Raw genomic sequence first — 25,382 nt, 5'->3', positions numbered from 1 at the left:
ATCATTCTTTTCTTAAAACAACCATAAGACACATTTTAAATGCTTTTGGGAAGCTTGTCATTCAAAAGAGTTACTCCAGTTAACTCACTTTAAGCAAGAAATAATTTTAAGCAACAAATAATCTTTTACCAATTTAACAGTTTTATAAAGTTGGGGTTTTATGTATCAGGATATGCTGTATTTTCAATCTCGAATAATAATAATAATCTTGGGCCAGACACGATGGTTAAGGCCTGTAATCCCAGCACTTTGAGAGACTGAAGTGGGAGGATCACTTGAGGCTAGGAGGTCAAGTCCAGCCTGGGGAAACATCCTATCTCTACAAAAGATTTTAAAAAAATTCACCTGTCATGGTAGCATGTGCCTGCAGTCCTAGCTGAGGACTAGCTGAGGCAGGAAGATCACTTGAGCCCAGGAGTTTGAGGCTGCAGTGACCTATGATTGCGCGACTGTACTCCCATCTGGGTGACAGGGCAAGATCCTGTCTCTAAAAATATTTTTTAAAATAAAAACATAAAAATAAATAAAAATAAACTTAGATATTAATAACGATAATGATGATGATAATTGCCAACGTTACGGGCCAAGCAGACGAGGAGTCTGGCACAGAATGGGCCCCCATGGTTGTAGAATCAGTGAGAAAAGCCTTACAGACTGAAAGAAGAATACTTCCAAAAAAATCTGAATCCTACGGTGATTTTTTTTTTTTTTTTTGAGACAGTCTCGCTCTGTTGCCCAGGCTGGAGTGCAATGGCACGATCTTGGCTCACTGCAACCTCCACCTCCCAGGTTCAAGCGATTCTTCTGCCTCAGCCTCCCGAGTAGCTGAGACTACAGGTGCCCACCACCACGCCAGGCTAATTTTTGTATTTTTTAGTAGAGATGGGGTTTCACCATGTTGGCCAGGCTGGTCTTGAATTCCTGACCTTGTGATATGCCCACCTCAGCCTCCCAAAGTGCTGGGATTACAGGCATGAGCCACTGCGCCCGGCTCCTACAGTGATTTTAAAAATCAGATCCTACATTTCAAATGAAAACTTGTTAAGGTCAAAACAGTAAAACCTCAAATTCCCTTGTCTGGGGCCAGATCTTGAGGTCAAAAGGAAAATAAACATGACTGTAGGCCCAGGCAAACCACAAGGCTGGCGCTGCTCCACATCCTTCGGGAGGCCTGGAGCCATGTGGGCTCCACTCCCCAAGGGAGGCTGTAGCTGGCTTCAGGGCAACTGAAGCTCTGGGAGCAGCTGGGGCCCCATCTGGCTTCCAGGTCAACTTTGTTCTAAGCTTTTCTCTGCACCTGGAAGTGCTCCTGGTTTCTGCTGAAAGGGCACATGGAGAATGAGCCTTGAAGGCTTCATATGACACCCTACAGCTTTCAGCTCTCTTGCCTGCGGCTCTACTGGCCTGGCTGGCCCATGGGGACAGTAGTCACTGGGACATGTTCCTTGGCAATGGGTCACCACTGGCTGCCGGGATAGAAATGCAGAAGAACCAGGCTGCAGAGCTGTGCCTGATTAAGTGCAAATAACTGAAGTGCAAGCAGCAGCCATCTGGGTTGAGGATAAAGGAAACATCAGAGTGGCTTACAGCCACCAGTGCTGTCACCAGGGCTCTATGGACAGTGGCAAGTATGGCACAGGCAATAAAACTGTCTGCAGCACCATTTTTGAAGAATACAAACAGGACAGGTACATATGCAGAGGCATAGTCCTCCAGCCTGGCCTGGGGACACATTTCAGGAAGGTACTTCTCCAGACGTGGGGTTTTCCAGCCTCCCTTATGGAATCAGAGGATGGCCAGTGGTGCTCTAAGTCAGGCCTGGTCCTCCTCCAACACTGTCCTTTATAAAGGGAGAGGTACAAAGGGAGAAGAAAGCACTGCAGTGTGAGTCCAACTTGCCCCAAACCAGTTTCCCTTCAGAGCAAACCAGAGAAACCAGAACTATGCACAGCTCTCTTCAGGTGTGTGAGGGCTGTAACGGCTACAGACTGAAAATGGAAAAACATCTCCTGATGCCTGCATCCTCTCAGGTCAGTGTGTTACCTCTGTGCCTATTTAAAAATAACCACAGAATGACTTTTCTAAGGCTATTCATTCACACGCGGATAGGTTTGTACAGATTAACACATTTAGTCTTTCTAAAGAAAAATAATTGGAATCTCTGAGGCTAACATGCATATTTAGTTTTATCTTCACATGTAATTATTTTTACAGCATCTTGTTGGAAGTGGCCTCTCAGCAGCTCTCATCTTAAAATAAATCATAGGAAATTTGTATGATTCTTCAAGAGCCACCGATGCACTGATTGAGGTGTTTTTTTAATGAACCACCTGTGATAAACTCATAATAGCAAAGTGACCTGAGGTTCAAAAGTTGGACCAAAACAAACTGTCATTTAAACTAGGACTCATGGGTCAAATCTGGCCCTCTGCCTGTTTTTATAAAGTTTTACTGGATCACAGCCATGCCCATTTATTTGAGTGCTGTCTACGGCTGCTTTCACAATACAATGGCAGAGTTGAACAGTTGCAAGAGACTGTAGGGCCTGCAAAGCCTGAAATATTTACCACTGGCCCTTTACAGAAAAGGTTAGCCAAACTTCCTCCAAAGCAAGGTCCCTAGACCTGCAGGACTGGCATCACCTGGGTGCTTGTGGCAACTGGAGAGCCTCAGACTCCACCCCAAAGGAATCTGTGTTTGAACAAGATCTCCAGGTGATTCTGATGCAAGCTAAAGCATGAGAAACTTAAATGGCCAAACAAAATCCCTGGGGAATGTGGTAAAAATGAAGATGCTGATTTATTAAGTCTGGGGTGGAGCCCAGGATTCTGCATTTCTAACAAACTCTCAGGTGATGCTGATGCTGCTGGTCCTCGGACCACACTTTGAGTAGCAAGGGTCTGGCATTTTAGCCTGGCATTATCTACCAGCAAAATTACCAATGGCACTTGCTGGAAAAGTTTCAAAAGGGGCAGCCAGACTATTACTAAACAGTTCAACAACAACAACTACAACAACAGATGTTGGTGAGGATGCAAAGAAAAGGGAACACTTATACACTGTTGATGGGAAGATAAATTAGTACAATCAAAAAAGCAGTATCGAGATTTCTCAAAGAACTAAAAATAGAACTGCCATTCCATCCAGCAATCACACTAATGGGTATATACCCAAAGGGAAAGAAGTATTGTATAAAAAATATACCTGCACTGGTAAGTTTATTGCACCACTATTCACAATAGCAAAGATAGGGAATCAACTTAAGTGTCCATGAATGGATGACTGGTTATAGAAAATGTGGTGTATATATATACATATATATATATATATACACACACACACACACACACACCATGGAGTATTACTCACCCATAAAAAAGAATTAAATTATGTCTTTTGCAGCAACATGGATGGAAATGACGTCCATTACCCTAAGTGAAATAACTCATAAGTAGTCAACTACTGCATGTTCTCACTTATAAGTGGGAGCTAAGTAATGGGTACCCATAGGCATAAAGAGTGGAATTAACAGACATTGGAGACTCCAAAATGTGGGAGGGGGGTGAGGGTTGAAAAGTTACCTATTGGGTACCACGTTCACTATTCAGGTGATGGGTACACTAAAAGCCCAGATTTCATCACGATACAATATATTCATATAAGAAGTCTGCACTTGTACCCCCTAAATACATAAAAATAAAAACAGTCTCTTGTAGACAGCCAAAAGGGGGGCAGCCAGATTGTCATGAGGACACCAATTCAAATGCTTTCCTTTTTCCTTTTTTTACCCAAAATCAGATGTCAACAATTCAAATGCTTCTAAATGCATCCACAAGTGCGGTTCATTAGGGCTTACCTTTTTCAGTATTTCTGTGTTCAGCAGCATGTAAATGTCTATAGTACGACTTTCTTCTTTAGCAAGAGCACTAAAGTTACAGTGTGCTGTTAGGCAAGAAATTCCTGGTTTTTCACAGTCCTGAGAAGAAAAGTCAGAAAAATTTCCAATGGAATTAAGAACAAAGACAAATCCACAACAATTTACAGAGTAGTGGGCTCCATGAACTTGGTGACTAAGGCAATTCCAGGCAGAAGAAATCCACAAGAATATGCAATCGTTCTTTCTCGCCACCAGAGGGCATTCAAGGGATTTCCCACCCGGTGGGAACCAGAGCATGCCTTTAAGTCAAGCAACTGGGAGAAAACAGCTCACTAGTTTATCCTACCATGAATTGGATGAATTCACAAAGAGAAATAATTGTTTTTTTTAAACCCACAAACTTAAATTTTGCATTCTGAAAGCATTCTTATGAGTTTTGAACACAGATACGTTTCCTACATTATGTGACTTCCACCTGTGTAGTGGCAAATATACTTTCATGCCTATTTATTAGGTAGGGTAAATAAGAGGGCTAAGAAGTCATGTGACTCTTCCTCAAGGAAACACAAAAGTTACAATAGAGACGTAAATCTCGGCTGGGCGCAGTGGCTCACGCCTGTAATCCCAGCACTTTGGAAGGCTGAGATAGGGGGGTCACCTGAGATTAGGAGTTCAAGACCAGTTTGGCCAACATGGTGAAACCCTGTCTCTACAAAAAATACAGAAGTTATCCAGGCATAGTGGTGGCTGCCTGTAGTCCCAGCTACTGGGGAGGCTGAGGCAGGAGAACTGCATGAACCCGAGAGGCAGAAGCTGCAGTGAGCCGCGATCATGCCACTGCACTCCACCCTGGGCGACAGAGCAAGACTCCATCTCAAAACAAACAAACAAACAAAAAACCAAAAACATAAATCCCAAATTTAAGTTACAAAAGTTTTCTTTTTTATATGATAGGTTCCAAAATGCATATACATACCTTGATGATGTTTCATCTATACGGCAAAATTTTCAGCCAGACAGAGTCGTTAACTACAAAATCACTAGGTATCACTACATCTAACAAGTCTAAGGGCTTTCAACAATATCACCCTCACTATGTAAGTAAAAAAAAAAAAACAAACAAAAAACCCAACCTTTCAAGTGGCAAACAGTCATCCTTCTCCAACAGGAGAAAAGAATGAGAAAGGAAACGATAAAGGTGAGATGTGCCAGGGCTGAAATAAGGAGCCTAGAGAAACGTAACCAAAGATAAAAAAAGGAGGCTTTGGAAAAGCATTGTCATTCCATCTTCAATACCTGCACTTTTTAAAAATGGAGGTGTAACAAATATAGTAAATAGAACAAATCTGAAGTGTATGTCTTTATAATTTTTTTTTTTTTTGAGACAGAGTCTTGCTCTGTCGCCCAGGCTGGAGTACAGCGGCACGATCTTGGCTCACTGCAACCTCTGCCTCCCTGATTCAACCGATTCTCCTGCCTCAGCCTCCCAAGTAGCTGGGATTACAGGCGCCCACTACCACATCCAGCTAATTTTTGTCTTTTTAGTAGATACAGGGTTTCAGCATGTTGGCCAGGCTGGTCTCAAACTCCTGACCTCAGGTTATCCACCCCCTCAGCCTCCCTAAGTGCTGGTATTACAGGCATGAGCCACCGTGCCCGGCCTGTCTTTAAAAATTTTTACATGTGTTTATACCTGGAGGACACCACCCTGATTAGGATGTAGGACATTTCCAGCATCTAAGCAGGCTCCCTCATGCCCCATCCCATCCATATTCCTCTGAAAGTAACCACTTTCTTGACCTCTGTCATCATGATTAGTTTTTGCTATTTCTGAACTTTGTATAAGTGAAATATTACAATATGTGGCTTTTGTCTCTATCTTCTTCCACTCAATATATTCTGTCTGTGAGATTCATTCATTAGCAGTAGTTTGTTATTTTTCATTACTGTGTAATATTCCAGTGTATGGATATACCACAATTGCTTACTTATTCTCCTATTGATGGATATCTGCACTGTTCTCAGCTTTCAGCTATTTTAACATTTCTGTGAGCATTCTTTTTCATGTCTTTTCTGGGGAGCACAAGTACTCATTTTTCTTGGGGATATACTCAAGAGTAGAATGGCTGTGTCATAGGATACACATGTTTTGTTTTAGTAGATATTATCAAACAGTTTCCCAAAATGTTTGCACAAGAATAATCACTCTTGTTCAGACTCATTCTAGTGGAAGAAACATTTTACTTTGTGCTTGGTGGGTTGCAAAGATTTATCCCTTTTCCAGGTAATAGGATTTGGAATGTATATTTAACATTTTGATTGAAACCTCAGACTGAAAATTAGGAGTTGACCACAGTCTGTGCCTTTATAAGTCAATTGATTAAAACCAGATTTAGGAAATAATAAATATCAAATAGAAAACTGGTGTCTTCCGAGTGAGGACCACCCGTGTTACCCCAACCACTAAACAAATCCTTACCACGACTTTTCTTCCAGACTTTGTGAAAAAAGCAAATATTGTGTGGAAGATATTTTCTTGTTCTTGAGGGATGATGCAGGGAGTTGGGTTTTTCTGGAAAGAGCAGTTTCCCTTCTCTTGGCCCACCTGCAAATGAAAAGAGGCCTGTCAGAGGAGTCATTCTCAAGAATGAATGATGCTGCTGGAGCCTCTTATTGTAGAGGCAGGAGTGGTAGAACCCCAATTCACCTTTCCTCCTTGTCCATTTTGAAGTGGAGAACAATGGCTGAAAAGCTGAAAGGCAGAAGTTGTAGCATCAACGGGGCCAAATAATAGAAAATGTGGATCTTAGGTCCCCCAATAATTGATGAGATGGCATATAACATGCAAATGAGATGTGACTAGGAAATAGGAAGACTTCAGGAGTAAAATAAGCCTTATACTCCATGGTTTTGAAAGCATCCTTACAAGCAATTCTTGGCTGAATGAGGAAAATGAGACTGAACTTAGGTCACTGGCCAACAGTCATGGAGTCAAGAACCCAGGTCTGGAACTTGGGACCAAGCCTGATGGATGATCTGCTGCCAGAGGTTTTCAACCATTCTAGAAAGCCCCCAGGGTGCTGTAAAACTCCTTAGGGGTCCTTCTAGAGAAAGGGAATGAGCAGCAAGCAGGACTGCTCATGGTCCAACTCTAAAGCCAGAGTTTTGCTACCAAAAAAATAACTGACCAGTCTCTGCCCTGAGCCAGATGGGGACCTGCATGCTTGCCGAGCTCTTGGTGAGTGATTTGATTTTGCTTCTGACAGCAATGGCAACGGTGCTGAGTGACAGCAACATCAGAAACAAAACAATGGTGCTTAGTCTTTCTTGATGATTTCCTTAAGAACAGCACTCTTTTTGATGTTTAAATTGAGGAACTGTTGGAAAAAATGAAGTCTTCTTTATATATCACCGTATCACACTGGTTGTAGCTGAAGGCTGGACAGGATGTGAGGTTAAACCAGAAAATTAATAATTAGTAATTCATAATTTAGAATTGTGCTTACAATCCCATGGCTAACCACAGGCATCTGTTAAATTGCCCTGTCTATAATGCCCTTGAGTAAAATATAGTTGTTCAAGAATGTTTCAACTTTTTATTCATGGTAGGGAACAAAAACTTTTTTTGCTGTTTTTTTTTTTTTAACTTTTATTTTATGTTTGGGAGTACATGTGCAGGTGTGTTATATAGGTAAACTTGTGTCATGGAGGTTTTTGGTACAGATTATTTCATCACCCAGGTACTAAGCCTAGTACCCAATAGTTATTTTTTCTACTCCTCTCCCTCCTTCCAACCTCCATTCTCAAGTAGACTCCAGTGTCTGTTGTTCCCTTCTTTGTGTTCATGAGTTCTCATAATTCAGCTCCCACTTATCATTGAGATCATGCGATATTTGGTTTTCTGTTCCTGTGTTAGTTTGCTAAGGATAATGGCCTCCAGCTCCATCCATGTTCCTGCAAAGGGCATGATCTCATTCTTTTTTATGGCTGCATAGTATTCCATGCTATATCTGTACAACATTTTCTTTATCCAGTCTGTCTTTGATGGGTATTTAGGTTGATTCCATGTCTTTGCTATTGTGAACAGTGCTGCAATGAACATTCATGTGCATGTGTCTTTACGGTAGAATGGTTTAGATTCATTTGGGTATATATATACCCAGTAATGGGATGCTGGGTTAATTGGCAGTTCTGCTTTTAGCTCTTTGAGGAATAGCCACACTGCTTTCCACAATGGTTGAGCACATTTATACTCCCACCAACAGTGTATAAGCATTCTCTTTCCTCCAAAACCTCTCCATCATCTGTTGATTTTTGACTTTTGCTTTTTTTTTTTTTTTTTTTTTTTGAGATGGAGTCTCTCACTGTTGCCCAGGCTGGAGTGCAGTGGCGTGATCTTGGCTCACTGCAAGCTCTGCCTCCTGGGTTCAAGCCATTCTCCTGCCTCAGCCTCCCGAGTAGCTGGGACAACAGGCACCTGCCACCATGCCCGGCTAATTTTTTTTTTGTATTTTTAGTAGATGTGGGGTTTCACCGTGTTAGCCAGGATGGTCTCCATCTCCTGACCTCATGATCCGCCCGCCTTGGCCTCCCAAAGTGCTGGGATTACAAGCATGAGCCACCGCACCAGGCCAATTTTTGACTTTTTAATAATAGCCATTCTGACTGGTATGAGATGGTATCTCACTGTGGTTTTGATTTGCATTTCTGTAATGACCAGTGATACTGAGTTTTTCACATGCTTGTTGTCTGCAGGTATGTCTTCTTTAGAAAAGTGTCTGTTCATGTCCTTTGCCCTCCTTTTAATGGAGTTGTTTTATTCTTGCAAATTTAAGTCCCTTATAGATGATAGATATCAGACCTTCGTCAGATGCATGGTTTGCAAATATTTTCTTCCATTCTGTAGGTTGTCTGTTGACTCTGTTGATAGTCTCTTTTGCTGTGTAGAAGCTCTTCAGTTTAATTAGATTCTATTTGTCAGTTTTTGCTACACAAATAAACTAAAGCTAACAATGCTAATATATTAATAGTGAATTATAAAACAAGACCACCAAAATTTGCTACATTGATCTCTATTTTATCTTTGATCTGAATACATTCCAGGATTTACTATATATGTCTGAAAATAAATAAGGTGAAGGTTTATATCCTCAAGTTAAACTATTAGAAAAGAGGATGTTGGCTATAAAAGTTTCTCACAGTTTGGGACTTATTGTCCTTTAAAAGTGTCTAATAATGTGGAAATTTTTTGTTTTTGTTTTTTTTTTTTTGGAGACAGGGTCTCTGTCTCCCAGGCTGAAGTACAGTAGTCCAGCTCACTGCAGCTTCAACCTCCTGGGCTCAGGTGATCCTCCTTCCTCAGCCTCCTGAGTAGCTGGGACTATAGGCACATACTACCACACATGGCTAGTTTTTGTTTTGTTTTGTTTTTTGCTGGTTTCTTTTCTTTTTTTTTTTTTTTTTTGGTAGAGATAGAGTTTTGCCACATTACCCAGGCTGGTCTCGAACTCCTGAGCTCAAGCAATCTGCCTGTCTTGGCCTTCCAAAGCACTGGGATTATAGGCATGAGCCACTGCACCCAGCCTCGATTACTTTATTTGAACGACAACATTTGGGGAAAACACACTAGCCTGAAATGATCTCAATCAACATCAGGTTTGGACGATTTTAGAGGTCAGGAGAGGGAAACAATGGGAAGGAGGCAATGAGCTTTAATGAAGATTTGGTAATTATTCCTTGGGTTCAATTGTTGAAAGTTGTGATAAATATTTGAAAGCCCATTTTAGAAAGCAATACGTAAGCTGTTGATGTGGGGAGCAGCATGAATATTCACTTGCAAGACAAATGAGGAAAACAACTGCTGCAGTGCTACGCAAGTGGGCGTTGGTGTGTGCCAATCAAATTTCAGCACCAACATGGATTCAAGAAGTTCTGCATTTCAAATAAATTAGGCAAATTGTAGATGATATATTCTGGTAAACTGCTGACTAAAAATGTGGCTTAGAAATGATACCCATCAATCTCAGAAGACGCACACTTGGATAAAATTATTGTGTGAAACATAAGAATGAAGAGTATTATAGATTAATATATCATTCTTATAAAATGTTAAGCATTCAACCACATGATTAAGTTAAACATTATACACAGATAGTTGATTCTTTCTTCATTTCTCCAAACTTCTTTTTATTGAGGTAAATTTACAGGCATTAAAATCCACAGATCTAAAGGGTGCAGTTTGATGAATTATGTCACCCAGTAACTACCACCCCCATGAAAGTACAGAACTTGTCTCTCACTCCAGAAAGTTCCCACCAGTCCCTTGCCAGTCAATTCCCACTGCCCACTCCCCCCACCTCAAAGGTAATCATAGTTCTGATTCCTATTAAGTTGGCAAAAAAAAAAAGAGAGTTAAATTTATCTAATTAGGGAAATGGAGGATGTGCTATTTGGGTCTTGCCCTATATTTAGGCATATATAGTACATTGTGGATGGAAAATATTTATGTTTATTGGGCGTTTGAGAATCCGAATGTGTGTAGTTGTGCTCTTAATATCCATCACTTTTTCACTGCAAAGCCTGTAGGTCTCCACATTCCCTGTCTGCCTTCTGGAGTGGACATCTGCTGACAGACCGCTGGAAACTGTTTTCTGCAGACCTGTGGCATGCACATTCCTCTGCTGAGATTACGAGGCCTGGCCACCCAAACACATTTGGTCTGGGTTTAGAGAAACAGAACCTCCGAGCCCTGCAGGATGCATCCATCCCTCATTAAAATCAGGCGTGGGAGCAGAGTTCCTCCTTGCTCTGCACATGGGTGCTTCGGGTTTCTAGGCAGGGAGAGGAAGCTTGGGAGCAGAGCTCCAGCCCAGCCAGTGTTGCTAATGTGCTTCAGGTGTGAAGAGCTGGCACTGTCATCTGGCCACAAGACGCCAGCGGAGAGGGGCATGGAGCTGGGAAAGGCAGGGCAAGCGAGTGAGAAACAGCCTAAGCCTCAGTGTCAACCCCAAGGGGCAAAGTCACAGCTCAGAAGTTAGTTTCTGTCTCCCGCCGGGAGTTTCTGGGGTGGCCTGTGAACAGGGTAATGGCGATGGCGTGATGTGATGCAATGTGACAACTAATCTGCCCCTGGTGGGATCTGGAAAAGGGAAATGAGGACTGAGTCTGCGGTGAATGAAAACCTTGGCCAATTGTGCTCCCGACTGTGGTTACATGGGAATCACTTCAATCGGGGAAAGCAACGTTTTTCTGAAAGGTTCAGGGTGGTCCCCTTTCAAAAGGAGATTGAAGGTTGCCTGGTGCTATATAAGTCTGATTCAGACCAGCTAATCCTATTGCAGTCACGCCTTCAGTCCTCAGCCAAAACTCAGGAACTCAGTACCTACCCGGGGTCATCAAGGTGGAGGGGCGGTCCTCTAAGCGTGTTGAACAGGTACCAATGTGACAGCCACGACAACAGCACCTAACACTTGCATGGCCCTTACTGCACGCCAGGCTGTCGGTGCTTTCCACACATTAACATTCAGCCCTCACAGCAGTTCCCTGAGGCAGGTGCTATTACTGTCCCCACATTTTTGTTTTTTTTTGAGATGGAGTCTTGCTCTGTTACCCAGGCTGTAGTGCAGCGGTGCGATCTTGGCTCACTGAAACCTCTGCCTCCTGGGTTCAAGTAATTCTCCTGCCTCAGCCTCCCCAGTAGCTGGAATTACAGGCACACGCCACCATGCCTGGCTAAGTTTTTTTGTATTTTTAGTAGAGATGGGGTTTCACCATATTGGTCAGGCTGGTCTTGAACTCCTGACCTCAGGAGATCCACCCGCCTCGGCCTCCCAAAGTGTTGAGATTACAGGTGTGAGCCACAGCCCCTGGCCTACTGTCCCCATTTTACAGATGGAGGCAAGCTGAGAGGCAACAGGAGGCCCAATGACAACCAGAGGCTCCCCAGGTATCAGGCCACAGAACTGGGCTGGGACACATGTCACACAGCTGCAGACATCTGCTTATCACCACTTTCCTGCACTACCTCTTAGGTGGAAGGTGAGGATGGGGCTGGGGCAGGAGTCACAGAGGAGTAGAGGTGGAGGGAAAGCTTCCTTTCCTCTTACTGTGGTCAGAGGAAGAAACCACTAGCCTGGAAACCTCAGCATTCTCCAGCCTGACCCATTTCCACCACTGTAGCAAAAAAAGACTCCTGCCTATACCATGGGAGACAAAAGTGCCTGCTGACTGAGAAGAGGCCTATTCTGTACAGTCTCTTGGGCTGGAAGGGGGGAATAGAGCATTCTGGAATGTTGTTTCTGGAAGGCAGCTGCGAGATCATGCAGTCCTTGTGGCCTCAGCTGACAGATAAGGAAACAGAGGTCCCCGAGTTCAGCGACTTGTCCAAGGTCATGTCCGGGCCCCAGTGAAGGAGTTCTGTGGTACAGACGCTCTTGATGAATACTCAATAGTCCTGGCTTCAGCCCTAGCTCTGCCTGCTAACAGCCGTGCCAGTTTGGGTATCCAGGGCCTCAGTTTCCTCATCTACACATGAGGATGTTGGCCCATGTAGTCATTCAGGTTGTCCTCAGTTGCTAATTCCTCACTTCATGAACTGTCTGTGCATTTTCATTACAGCAGGGGACTACCTTATCTCATCACACAGATAAACAATTACTGACTATCCATCCTTCCACAACTTGGTTTTAACCACCCTCTGCTCAAAGTCAAGGGGACGTGATGCTTTTTTCATGTGTTGCAGACAACCCAAGCATCCCTGGCCAATGACCAACAATGTCATTTACTTGGCTGGCTAAGGACTCTGTGGCCATCGCCCCCTTGCTCTTCTCTGCCCAGTCAGTCCTCATTTATTTCCCAGGCTACCGGAGTCCAAATGCTTCTCATGACATGGCTGCTTATCTCTCAGGGCCTCTGGGAGCTGGCAGAGGTCCATGGCTATTAGAATTTGAACAAAAGGACTTCACCAGGCACCCAAACAAGGACAGGAGGATGCAGGACACAGTGACTAGGCTGTATTCTACCAAGGCAGTTACTGAGGGTTTTCTGTTGGCATCTGTCCTCCCCCTTACCCCAAAAAGGACATTGTGCAAACTGAAACCATGAGATGGTGGTGACTGGGGAAGCTGTCAGGAACCCTGGCTGTGGGAGCCCAAGGAGTGGCCATCACTTGGTGGCAGAGTCTGGGTCAGCCTCAGTGAAAGGAGCTGTCATGGTCAGAAGCCACCACGGTGCCAGGCCTGTGAGAGGATAAAGAATCCCCTGTTCACTCTAGGGGATCTGGCAAGACCTTGCTTCATGAAGTACTGGGTTTGAAGTGTGAATCAGGGCTGATTCCATAGGTGTGATACTGAGAAAGAGAGCAGACCCTTTGTTTCAAATGTTGTCGTCATCTGATCCCAGGTGGAGAAGGGAAGTCAAGAGCTGTTACTTTCCAGGCTGAGGTGGTCTGATAAACGGCTTGGAGGAAATGGCATTTCCATGTTGTAGGCTCAATCAGGCACTTCTAAGAGTTGTCTGTTGACTCAGAGGAAGAGAGAGGACACAGGTTTCCTCCCACAGGGCCCCAAAAAGAGCAGCCAAACACAGTCCCTGTGCCTGGGTTTGAACACTGAAGAGGCAGAAAAGTCCTCTGATCTTTTTTCTAAGTGTCATGCTCCAAGCACATCCCCCTGGGAAATTGCTTATGGTCCCATCTCTATACTGAGTTCAGATATCAACAGAAATAATACAATATTAGGTGCTATTATTATGTTAGAGAATGGCATATGCTGAATCCTTACGGCACCCATGTGTGGAGGGTACTACTCTCAGAAGGGTGACCATATAATTTATTGTCTAAACTGGGACATTTTTGAGGTTCAACCAGCTAGAACGGCAACACAGAGACATTTATCAGGGATGTGACAGATAAGCTTTAACTTCTGCTCTCCTTAAATTCCACCCCTTTTTACAGATGAGAAAACTGAGGCCCAGAGAGGTTAAGTAACCTGTCATGTCTGAGAAGCACATCTCGAAAATCCCCACCAGGATGCTCTGTCCCACTCCATCTTCCTTGCACCAGGCTGCATAGTAGCTATTCCACATACTGAAGCCCAAACACCACCTGACCACCACCTCACTGTTTATCCATTCGCAGCCCCTCAGAGCACAGCTGCTAATGAGATTATAAATCTTGTCTACAAATTTCTCCCTCCACCAGGAAGTCAGCCCCTCTCATATCTGACCCAGAGGAAGTGGCATTGCAGGTAGATCTCAAAGGATAAAGAAAACTTCTCAGGAGTAAAGGGAGGAGGGAGAAAGGAATTCCAGGAAGAGAACAGCATGTGCAAAAGCATAGAGGGGCAAACTTGAGACTTGAGTCTAGAGAGCCAAGGAGTTCAACACAGGTCAAGCACTGGATGAATGCTGGGTAGCAGTGGCCAGAACTGAAGCAGGGGAGATGGGCCTGGACACAGAGGAGGGCATGTGACAAGTCTTACACATGGCGTGGGTGGAGGTAGTTACCTAGAAGGTAATAGGAACCAGGGAAAGCTTTGAAGCAGGAGAACGTGTGAGAATGTATGATTTAGATCATGTGGATTAACGTCGCTCAAAATTAAAGAAATAATTTGCAGCTTTGGTATGTGATATTTTTAGCATTTTTTTTTTATTTATTTATTTTTTTTGAGACAGAGTTTTGCTCTTGTTGCCCAGGCTGGAGTGCAATGGTGCAATCTCAGCTCACCACAACCTCTGCCTTCCGGGTTCAAGCGATTTCTCCTGCCTCAGCCTCTCGAGTAGCTGGGATGATGGGTGTGTGCCACCATGCCTGGCTAATTTTGTATTTTTAGTAGAGATGGGGTTTCATCATGTTGGTCAGGCTGGTCTCAAACTCCTGACCTCAGATGATCCGTCCACCTCGGCCTCCCAAAATGCTGGGATTACAGGTGTGAGCCACCACGCCTGGCCTATTAGTATATTTTTAACAGGCAGAAGCATAGATGCCTCTACCAGTTTGCCATTCTACCAGTACGAACCCCATCAGCTGGCTGGGGTTCCAAGGATAGGGAGGGTCACCAAAGTGTCCACGGCTTGATGCCCCTTGAATGCATGCATCACCAATCAAAGGAAAACGGAAGATTAAATTAGCAGAGGAACAAACTGAATGACAGTAGTGCTCCCCATGAGCCACGGCTGGAGTCATCCCCAGTGTGGTTTTTGGGTAAAAAAAACCCAAAAACCTAAAAGGTATGATCTAAAAGCTATGTTTGTTGAATTGGCTTGGGTTAAAAGGGACCTAGGTTCATTTTAGAATAACATGTGTTTCCTGTTAACTCACGTTTCTGTGTTATTCATTGACTTTATGTTCTCAGTTACATCCCTGGGCCACTTTTCCATATCGTATTACACCAATCACAGCTGACGGCAACCGGGTAAACATGACCCACCCCCTGACTTATCGCCTGCTTCTCTGAAGTCACACACTCCTTGAGTTTGAAAACTCAGAGAATGTTTTGAATGTCTACTTTGCTAATTCAATTACCCATTGCCTACTCTGAGAACCAAGGCATCAAAAGACAGTAAGCCCCTATTCCGGCACAGGCGGCTGAACACATACTACAATGGCTGTGGTGATATTAATTTTAGGACTTCAGGGTTTGAAATAAAGACAGTACTCATACAATAACTGAGAAATGATACCAGCTGGTTGATTAGCCTGACCTAAGGTGTCTAGTTCTAGAAAGACAAATAAGATAGCTTCATATTATCCATCTAGAAAAATGCAAACCATGATTCATGGTTGCTTACCAGCCTTAAAGAGCCCTTCAAATTGTATCTCATGTTAAATCATGTTGCTATGATTTACTATTGAGTATTTCTTCATATTGACCAAAGACTAAAATATAATAATATTAATGAATCCTAGGACAAATACTTTCATGTATCACCATTCATTTCAAGACCCTGTAATAATGCAGACTCAGGATAACCTACAAAGGGTGGATGCTCACAGGCTCTGTTCATTTACTCTAATTTTTCAATTGCAATGACACTATTTAATATAAGGCCAGAGAAACAGCGATAATGATCTTAGATTGCTCCTTAATATGAACATGCCTAACTTCATGCTACTCGTGTGTGCATCACCCCATTTGAAGGTAATGAGGAGTTTTCAATGGCATTCTTTGGGAGATCCTTCTGAAGAATGACAGGTCTTTTGCTTTGTGAAAAGAGACCCCGTGTTCATTAGTGCACCAAATTTGGATTTTCTGATATTTACCCCTCTGTGTAGCTAGTGGTTCCAAGGTGTTTATTTAAGGACAAAAATCCAAAAAACAGAAACAGTCTGATGATCACAACAACATAAGCTAGGCTAATATGAGGGGCTCTGGCTTTGGACAGTCCCTGCTAGCTTCAGTGTTCAAATAAAGAGTTCTGTCTTTGAACTGAAACGGGTAAACAAAATCACATGACAGCCCACTCCAAACCTGCAGAGCTGGGGATAGAGCAGGAGGAGCAAGAAGTTAAAGAATGACCTAGTATCACTTAAGCACAGAAAGGAAAAGATTGTAACTTTAACTCTAGATGTCTTCTCCCTTTCTAACTGAAAACTGTCTTCTAAATAAAATACTTGCTTTCTCTAACTTTCCCCATCCCTTAAGGCAGTCATCCCTGTGAAAAGTGGTATGGGGTCTGAAAAGGTCAGGGTGTTACTGAGATCAAACCTGAAACTGAAAATAAAGGGGCAAAGCCTCCAGACCAACGTTTCAGAGGAAAGGTTGAGTATAATCCATTGCACAGTTTTGACTTCTGTATGAGGCTGCCATTATTTCATGAACAATTTCACTTCTCATGATAAAAGCCAGTGGATTTCATTTCCATCAGCTTTAGGGTTTGGCTAAAACAATGCCCCTGCATCCTCCCCTCCTCCCTCTTCCTTTGCGTGTGACAGGCCAACATGCTGGAAAGTCAAGAGTGCAGGCCACCACCACCAGGCTGCCCTGTAAAACGGGATGGGCTTTAATTAATTTACATGTAATCAGAGAAAGACAAGCTCCCCAGACAAAGCCCATTTCCCAGGCATGGGGATGGCCTTTTATTGGAGTTAAAGCGATACAGATGGGAAGTAGTCTCAGAGAGGCAGTGACACAAAAGAATTTCCAGATGCGGTCAGATTCTCTTTAGTGAAAAAGCGATACATAAATATGTTATCTGAGCACTTGACATGCATACCAAAAATGTTTTCCTTCCACAGATAATGAAATATTTTGGAAGCAGAATGGTCTGTTGATTTGGGTAATAAATGAGTGAATAGCCCCCATACGAGACAAAACACGGTCCTTGGAATTGTATCTGCTTGTTTAAATTCTGGTTCTAGCTCTTGGACCCATCTTAAGGTAAAGAATGAAGCTCAGACCCATCTTCCCTTAAAGGCTAAAGCAGCACACCTATTCACTGGGTTGTCTCTGCATTTCCTGCATATATTGCTTTATTAGTTCCCTTTTATCAAAGGGTAAATCACACTCATTTTCTGGATGCCATGATTCCTACATCACCATCTGTCTAACCTCTTCCACTACTTTTCTGAGAGTACATACACCAGAGCAGTGAAAAGTGAAACCTCAGTGTCATTCATTAAGTCTCAAGTTTCAAGGACTTCATGGGAGGCCTGAAATATGCTTTAGGTCATAAGTTTAGATTAAAGAGAAGTAAGTGAGGTTGGCTCCCTGACAGCTGGGGAGATCATTACTTCTCAGCGTCTAACAACATTGAGGCAGTTCTTTTTGGTCTGAAGAAACTTGGGGTGTATGTCAGAAAAGCGTTTTCCTGTTTTTGCACTTCCGAAGCATACACAATTAGTCCTTGGCAGGTTAAATGAGAACCATGTGTTTCTCGGCAATGGCCGATGAGCCCTGTTTATCCTCAGTGAGATTTCCTGTTATCGACTTTGGTAACAACCCATCACCCCTGCCATGGCAAGGCTCTGTGTCATGTTGCTTTTAAGGAATGAACGTAAGCAAACTCCTCACCACCAACTTTTAACGCCTATTCATGTAGCAGACCAGAAAACACCAGGCACCTACGCATCGGCATTCAACTGGCCTACATGCTGGCAACAAAGCATTAATGCTTCCAGATGTCACAGCAGCTGTGAGCACAAGACATTTGGGCTCCTTGATAAGGCCGGGCGCCTTCAGTCAGCAGGGAGACAGCACTGCTGGCTTGATTTATTCTCTCTGGCCACACAGGTTAAAGGGCAGCCTCTGAACCACACTCTGTACGGACAGCCGGGACTGAAGCTTACCCCCACCTTCCAGAGGGTGTGTGTTGAGTGTAACTTGTGCACAGAAACACACACGCTTTCTCCCTCTAGCCAAGCTCAAATTAACCAAGAGCCTAGGAATGTAACTCTTGTTCCAGAATTCAATCAGCCATCTCCCTTCTTTTAAGTGTTTGGCTTCTGTTGAGAAAAAGATTTAAGGCAAACCTAATCCTGACCCGTTTCAGGAACTTGACTACTCAGCTTGCATTCATACATGTGCAGAAAGAAGAAAATGCAAAAGAAAAAGAAAAGAAAGTTTAGGGCCATTACTGAGATCAGCAGTGTCTGTGTGAGAGAAACTGAGGGGGAAGGAAATATGTGTTCAAATCCCTGACCAAAGTTTGTAGAGTTTAAATTTGCTCTAAGAAGCTTTCGTTTCTGATAAGTAATTCAATCTCTTATTTCAAAATTTCACCTTCTTATTCTCACATTGAAATTAAGGCAACCTCTGCCATGGGTTAAAGGAATTTGTCAAAATATTCCTACTGGGCGATCTCAAGTAGAGATGGGGGGATGTCCTGGAGCCAATCCCCAGGAGATACAAGGGGTGACTGTGTGTCTGAGGATGCCACTAACAGAGTGGAAGCAGCCATTTCTTTCATTTATCTGAGCACTCACTATGGTCTCGGCACCAAATGCTGCAAATACACAGAAAATAAGGACCTTGCCCTTTACTCTCATGGTGTTTTTAATCTCATGGAAGAAGACTGATGATAAGAGAGTAATTTCACATAGTGACAAGTGCTATGAAGAAAACAACATACAAATGGGATAGAGAGTAATGGGGGTTTGCAACTTTAGGTAAAGTGTTCAGGGAAGACTCATTGAGAAAGTGAACTCTGGGCTCAGATCTGCATAATAAGAAGGAGCCAGCTATGCAAAGATTGGAGGGAACGGTGTTCTCAGCAAAGGCAGGTGCAAAGGCCCTGAGGCAGGGCCATCTGTGAAGGCATCTGGGAAGGCTTGACAGAGAGGACGTATGAACTGGGTCTTGAAGAATGAGTGAGCTTTCCACAGCCAGAGGGGAGGAGAAGTCACTAGCAAGGGCAGGGGGCCCAGGGAAGTGCAAAGTGAGAGCCTTCAGCAGCATTCATGGTCCAGGGAGGCTGGAAGACAAGGTCAGGGACGAGGGGCTATTGGAGAAAATGGCCTGGAAAGTTGGGTGGGAAGGAACGCCGGGTTTTGGACCTATGGCTTTGGCCATGAAGATTTCCTTGATTTTTTTTTTTTTTTTTTTTACTGAGAATCTCGGAGTGTTTCTGAGCATTATACAGATAAATTATTAGGACTAGAAGTTGGTGTAGAGAAATTATTAGGACTAAAGTTCTCAGATGGTAAACCAGGTCCTTACTTCCTGAGTGATAATGATTCATGATGAGGAGGGGTTGGATGAAGAGGCACGGGATTTGCTGCTCAGTTTTGAATTTTTATTTGGAGAATATGGAGACAGCAAAGAGGACACCCTAGGATGGGAAAGAAAATTAAAGGAATTGTAATCTTTTTTGGAAGAGAAGGGGGCGGTCAAGGTAATAGCTCAACTTCTCTACATGAGGGAACTAGGCAATTGTTTTTCATTTTAGCTAAGAAAGGGTCATGCGGCATGGAGAATTGTGGATAGTCATAACAAGGGATTTGAGGGATACCAGAATGGCTTAACAAAGAGAACTTGCTGGAAAAGTGGTTCTGTTGTACTGGGGAGACATCTCGATTGTATTCTGTCCAAAGGTAGAGGGTTGGATCATATAATCCCCCAAATCCACCTCTTCCTACATGAGAGAGGTTTCTAATCCTTGTTAGAAGGAACCTCTCACCCAGAGAGCTGGCTTGGTACAGTCAACCCTTGAATTTCCACAAAAAAAATTGAGGGTGAAGGCGAGGAAAAAAAGAGGCATGTGTTCATGATGGGGAAGAGCAGCAGAGATAAAAATGTGCACTGTTCAGTTTTGTTTTGGGTTATTTGCTGGGCTGTTTAAAGTGCCAGGTCTGGCTCTTATACAAGTCTCAGCTCCAATAAGCTGGCTGCAGGGGAGACTTCTTGTTGCAATTATCCTCTAAGCATAGCTAAGTCATAAAATCCAGGACTTTTCTGATGTGAAATGTGCAGGCTTTAAAAATCAGTGTCACTGTCAACTGCTGCTGCCAGCAAAATAAGTGATTCACATTGTGGCAGAAAACTCCCCCAGAGTGAAAGCTAATGAGAACACACACGGAGACTTCTGGATGTCCAGTCGGAACCCCACACAACGGCAGCATGGGGGCTGGCATTTCAAAGGTCAGAAATCAAACAGGGCTGAAATCAAGGGGGAGAGAATTCTCAGAAAAGACATAGACTTGGCAAGGACTTCATGGGCAAAGAAATTCTCATTGCAAACTCCCGTAAGATAGCTTTGGTCCCTGCAACTTCTGAATAAAGGTCTCCGTGAAACTGTCCCTGACCACTCCATTTAAAATTACAACCTTTCCCAATCCCTATCCTCTTGCTTTTTAAATTTTTCTCCAGAGCATTTACCATCAGGTAATAAACTATATGCTTTACTTATTACTCTTTCCCCACCAGAATGTAAGCTACATGATGGCTGGAAATTACTTTTTGTCTGTTTTCCTCTCTGCACTAGGTGCTTAGCATATGCTGGGTGCAAAGTATTTGTTGAAAGAATGAACATGTGTATAAAAATAGCCCCACAACAGCCCCTTGTGGTGAGGACTGTCATCACCATTTTACAGATAAGAAAATGGGAGAGCAGAGATTTAAGTCTCATGCTTTAGACCAGGGCTTCTTAAATATGAACAGACAAAGGAATCCCTGGGGATCTTGCTGAAGTGAAGGCTCTGACTCAGCAGGCCTGGGTGGGGCCTTAGTTCTGCATGACCATGCCTCAACTTCCAGGTAGTGCTAGAGCTGCTGGACAGCTACGCACCCAGACAAAAGGATGGCGCAAGACCCTGCAAGTGGCTAAAGGAAATCAAAATGTTTTATCCCAAAATAGATTTCTTTGACATCATTTGAAATGGCTGCTGCTGGGCCAGCAGACAGAAGTGGCCTTGCAAAACTGTCTCTTGTGGGGAAATTTTGCATCTGTAAAGAATCTCCTTGAATGCAGCCAGCCCTTCTCTTTCCAGGCCTTTCCCAGATCTAGGACAGATTGAGTCTGACACCTTTACAAGTCTGAAAAGAAATTCACCATCTATTCTCTCTAGGAGTTATGACCTGGAAGGCTTCATCTACATAACAATGCCACCTTTGCTAGCCAAGCCTCCTTCTTTCTCTCCCCCATGACATGTCTTGCCATTAAAACCTGGTTGTGGTCATGCTCTGAGCCTGCATTCTTTCTATAACCTCAAGATGGTATATAAGCTTCTGTACCTTACCAGGGGGTTGGGTCTTCATTCTGAAGCCTGCCCTGTATACAAGTTAGATAAATCTGTGTGCCTTTTCTCCTATTAATCTGCCTTTTCTGAGTTGATTTTTCAGTGAAAAGGACCAAGGGTTCCCCTTGACCCCACACTGTACAGTTGTGGCAGGATGAACCCCCAAATTGGGGTTTGGCCTGGGAGGGCCGGTGGGTTTTGGCTTCCTAAAGGAAATAATTCAAGAGGAAGCCCAGAGAGTAAAGTGAAAGCAAGTTTACTAAGAAAGTAAAGAAATAAAAGGGTGGTTACCCCATAGGTAACACAGCCCCAAGGGCTGCTGCTTGCCTATTTTAATGGTTATTTCTTGATTAAATGCTAAAAAAGGAGTGGATTATTCATGAGTTTTACAGGAGAGGGGCTGCGAATTCTCAGAACCCAGGGTTCCTTCTGTTTATAGAGCATACAGAGTAACTTCTAGGAGTTGCCATGGCATCTGTAAATTGTCATGGTGCTGGTGAATTATCATTAGTGTCACCATCTTGATTCTGGCTGACTTCAGCTGGCTTCTTTACCACATCCTGCTTTATCAGCGGGGTCTCTGTGACCTGTGTCTTGAGAAACAAGTCCTGCTGAACTCCTATTTCACAGTGAACCCCACTGTTAAGAGTGAATATCAACTTAGCCACTTACCAATTTACCTTGGCCTTCCCTCTAACTCTTCCTTGCCTCAATTTCCTTAAGAAATTATTATGAAGATTAAATTAATTTGTTCTTGTAAAGTACTTGATACAGTATCTCTGCACTATACCTATCTGTAATAAGTTAGTAAGAATTCATACTTTTTGGTCTGAATCTAACAACTTTCTCTCAGAATCCTAAGGGAGAATTATTAAAGTTATGTTCTGCTTCACCAAAATAGAAGTCAACATTTATGCTGAGAACCATGATAATATACACCTACTATCAGAAAATTAGAAGTTTCTCCTGGATATATTATGTGCAAATTTTGAGACAGGTTCCTAAAAGTGGAATTGTTGATATTCATATTTTAAATTTTGGTAGTTATTGTCAATTGCCTTTCATACCAGCAGTATTTGAAAGTGCTCATTTCTCTTCATCTTAACCAACAATGGATCTTAACAATTTTTTAGATTTTTGCCAGTTTAATGAGGAGAAAAACCTCATTTTAAGTTTGCATTGCTCTGATTACCAGTGAGGCTAGGCATCTTTCTATATGTTTATTTGCTATTAAAATTTCTTTTTGAACTCCTGGCCTCAAGCGATCCTCCTGCTTCAGCCTCCCAAAGTGCTGGGATGACAGGCATGAGCCACCACACCCAGCCCCTAAAATTTCTTCTTTTGTGAATTTCCTGTTCATATAACCTCAACCACTTTTATAATTTTTGGTCTTTTCTGCATTATTTTGTAGAAGTAATTTATATATTATCTATTTGTTACCCATGTTGCAAATATGTTCTCCCAAATATCTTTTCCCTTATGATGTATTTTGATCACATAAAAGTTTAACATTTTTATAGGTTTAAATTTGTTAATTTTTTCTTTATGGTTTCAGGATTTTATGGCTTGCTTAGGAAGAAGAGCTTCCCATCTAAAGATTATGAAAATATTCAGTTCTGCAAATTTTTTTTTTTTAACATCTAACTTTAATTCACCTGTTTTTTGTTTGTTTGTTTTTTTCTGTGAGGTACAGGCTTTCTCTAATTTCTTCCCAAATGGATAGCCAATTGTCTTCATATCATTTATTGAAGAGTTTATACACTGCCACTGTTTTGGAACGATATTTCATCAAATTTTTTTTTCTGCCCCCTTTCCTCTATCGTCTTTCTCTGCAACTCCAATTGTGTATATCTTGATAAACTTTGTGGTGTCCCACAAAGCACACCAAAGGCCTCTGGGGCTTCAACCATTTTGCTTGTGTTTTATTCTTTTCTCCTTCTGTTCTTCAGATTGGAAAATCTGTACTGTAATCCAGCTTCAAGTTCACTGATTCTGTGTCAGCTCAAATATGCTATTGAGCCCCTCTAATGAATTGTTCATTTCAGGTGTTTTTGCTTTTTTTTTTTTTAATTAAATTGAGACAGAGTCTCACTCTTTTGCCCAGGCTGAAGTGCAGTGGTGTGATCTCGGCTCACCGCAACCTCCGCCTCCTGGGTTCAAGCAATTCTCCTGCCTCAGCCTCCTGAGTAGATGAGATTACAGACGATTCTCCTGCATCGGCCTCCTGAGTAGCTGGGATTACAGGCATCTGCCACCACTCCCGGTTAATTTTTTGTATTTTTGGTAGAGATGGGGTTTCACCATGTTGGCCAGGCTGGTCTTGAACTCCTGACCTCACACCCGCCTCAGCCTCCCAAAGTGCTGGGATTACAGGCATGAGCCACCGTGCCCAGTCAGGTGTTTAACTTTCTTTTATTTATTTGTTTTTTTTTTTTTTTTTTTTTTTTTTTGAGATGGAGTCTTGCTCTGTCATTCAGGCTGGAGTGCAGTGGCACATCTCGGCTTACTGCAATCTCTGCTTCCCGGGTTCAAGCGATTCTCCTGCCTCAGCCTCCCGAGTAGCTGGGATTACAGGCACCTGCCCCTGACACCTGGCTAATTTTTGTGTATTTTTAGTACAGACAACATGGTTTCACCATGTTGGCCTGGCTGGTCTCCAACTCCTGACCTCAGGTGATATGCCCAACTCAGCCTCCCAAAGTGCTGGGATTACAGGCATGAGCCACCATGCTCGGCCCATGTTTTACTTTCAATTCCAGAATTTCCCCTTGGTTCTTATAATTTCCATCTATTTTATTATTCATTTATTTAATTTCCACTTATTTTAATTTATTCATCGATATTATTACTGATATTCTTTATTTGATGAATCATTGCTGTCATACTTTAAACTGGTTTTAGTTCTTTAAACATTTATAATAGCTGCTTTGAAGTCTTTGTTAAATCCAACATCTGGGTTCCTCAGAGACAGTTTTTATTAACTGTTTTTTTCTTCCTGTATAGCACATGAGAAATATATTATAATATATACAGTGTCTGTGTGTGTATTTAAATTGGACATTTTAGATAATATATTGTAGCAATTCTGGATTCTTACCCCTCCCATTGAGGGGTAGTTGTTACTTTTTTTTGTTTTGTTTGTTTAGCGACTTGCCTGGACAAACTCTCTGGAGTCTGTTTTTCCTGGAGTGTGTAGCCTCTGATGTTTCTGCTGGCAAAATATATATTGCATGTATGCATATATATGTATGTGTGTGTGTGTGTGTGTGTGTGTGTGTGTGTGTGCGTGTGTGTGTGTGTGTGTGTGTGTGTGTGTATATGTATATATATATATATATTTATCACTTGTTTTTATTTTTAAGCCTGGTTTTGTAGGGGCTGTCCTGGATCAGCACAGCTTAGTGATCAGCCAGTGACTGGTCAGAGGCTGTATGTAAACATCTTGATCTAGGAAGGTTTTCACCCTCAGTTGGTGGGTCTGTGTGTGTCTCTGGGGAAAGCATTTGAAGATCAGGCAGTTTACAGTCAGCTTCAGCTCTTACCTTCTGTATTCACAAGTCCTCAGGGCCAATCAGTTGATTCTCTTGGATTTTTTTAGGGAGACAATAACAATTTTTACAATAGGATACTTTTTTTTTTTAAGAATAAAGGCTATCATTTCTTTTTATTGTTAAGGCCTCCAACACAACTAAACTGAAGAGACACTAGCAGGGACTCATGCCTGTTCCTCACTTAGCTTGAAGTTTCCTATAGGGTTTCTGGCAAACGGTCTTTGTCAAGTTGAGGAAGTCTTCTATGCTTTCCTTACTGGAAATGTAATAAAATATCATAAAT

The 25,382-nt window shown here is 42.7% G+C and overlaps 1 protein-coding gene across 1 annotated transcript in view; it reads right to left on the bottom strand.

Moving 5' to 3' along the window:
* The window catches only part of ITGA9 (integrin subunit alpha 9), a 371,697-nt gene that overhangs the window by 39,619 nt on the left and 306,696 nt on the right, over positions 1–25,382 (bottom strand). The window contains exons 24-25 of the mRNA XM_004033838.5: positions 6,357–6,482; positions 3,857–3,976 (exon numbers count right to left, since the gene is read on the bottom strand). Coding sequence (XP_004033886.5) covers positions 3,857–3,976; positions 6,357–6,482 — 246 coding nt within the window. The remainder of the gene's footprint in view (positions 1–3,856; positions 3,977–6,356; positions 6,483–25,382) is intronic.

The sequence above is a fragment of the Gorilla gorilla genome, chromosome 2 (genome assembly GCF_029281585.2).
Source record: "Gorilla gorilla gorilla isolate KB3781 chromosome 2, NHGRI_mGorGor1-v2.1_pri, whole genome shotgun sequence".
NCBI classification, from domain to species: domain Eukaryota; kingdom Metazoa; phylum Chordata; class Mammalia; order Primates; family Hominidae; genus Gorilla; species Gorilla gorilla.
The sequence above is the reverse complement of the archived record's forward strand: the minus strand, read 5'-3'. Positions and strand labels throughout refer to the sequence as shown.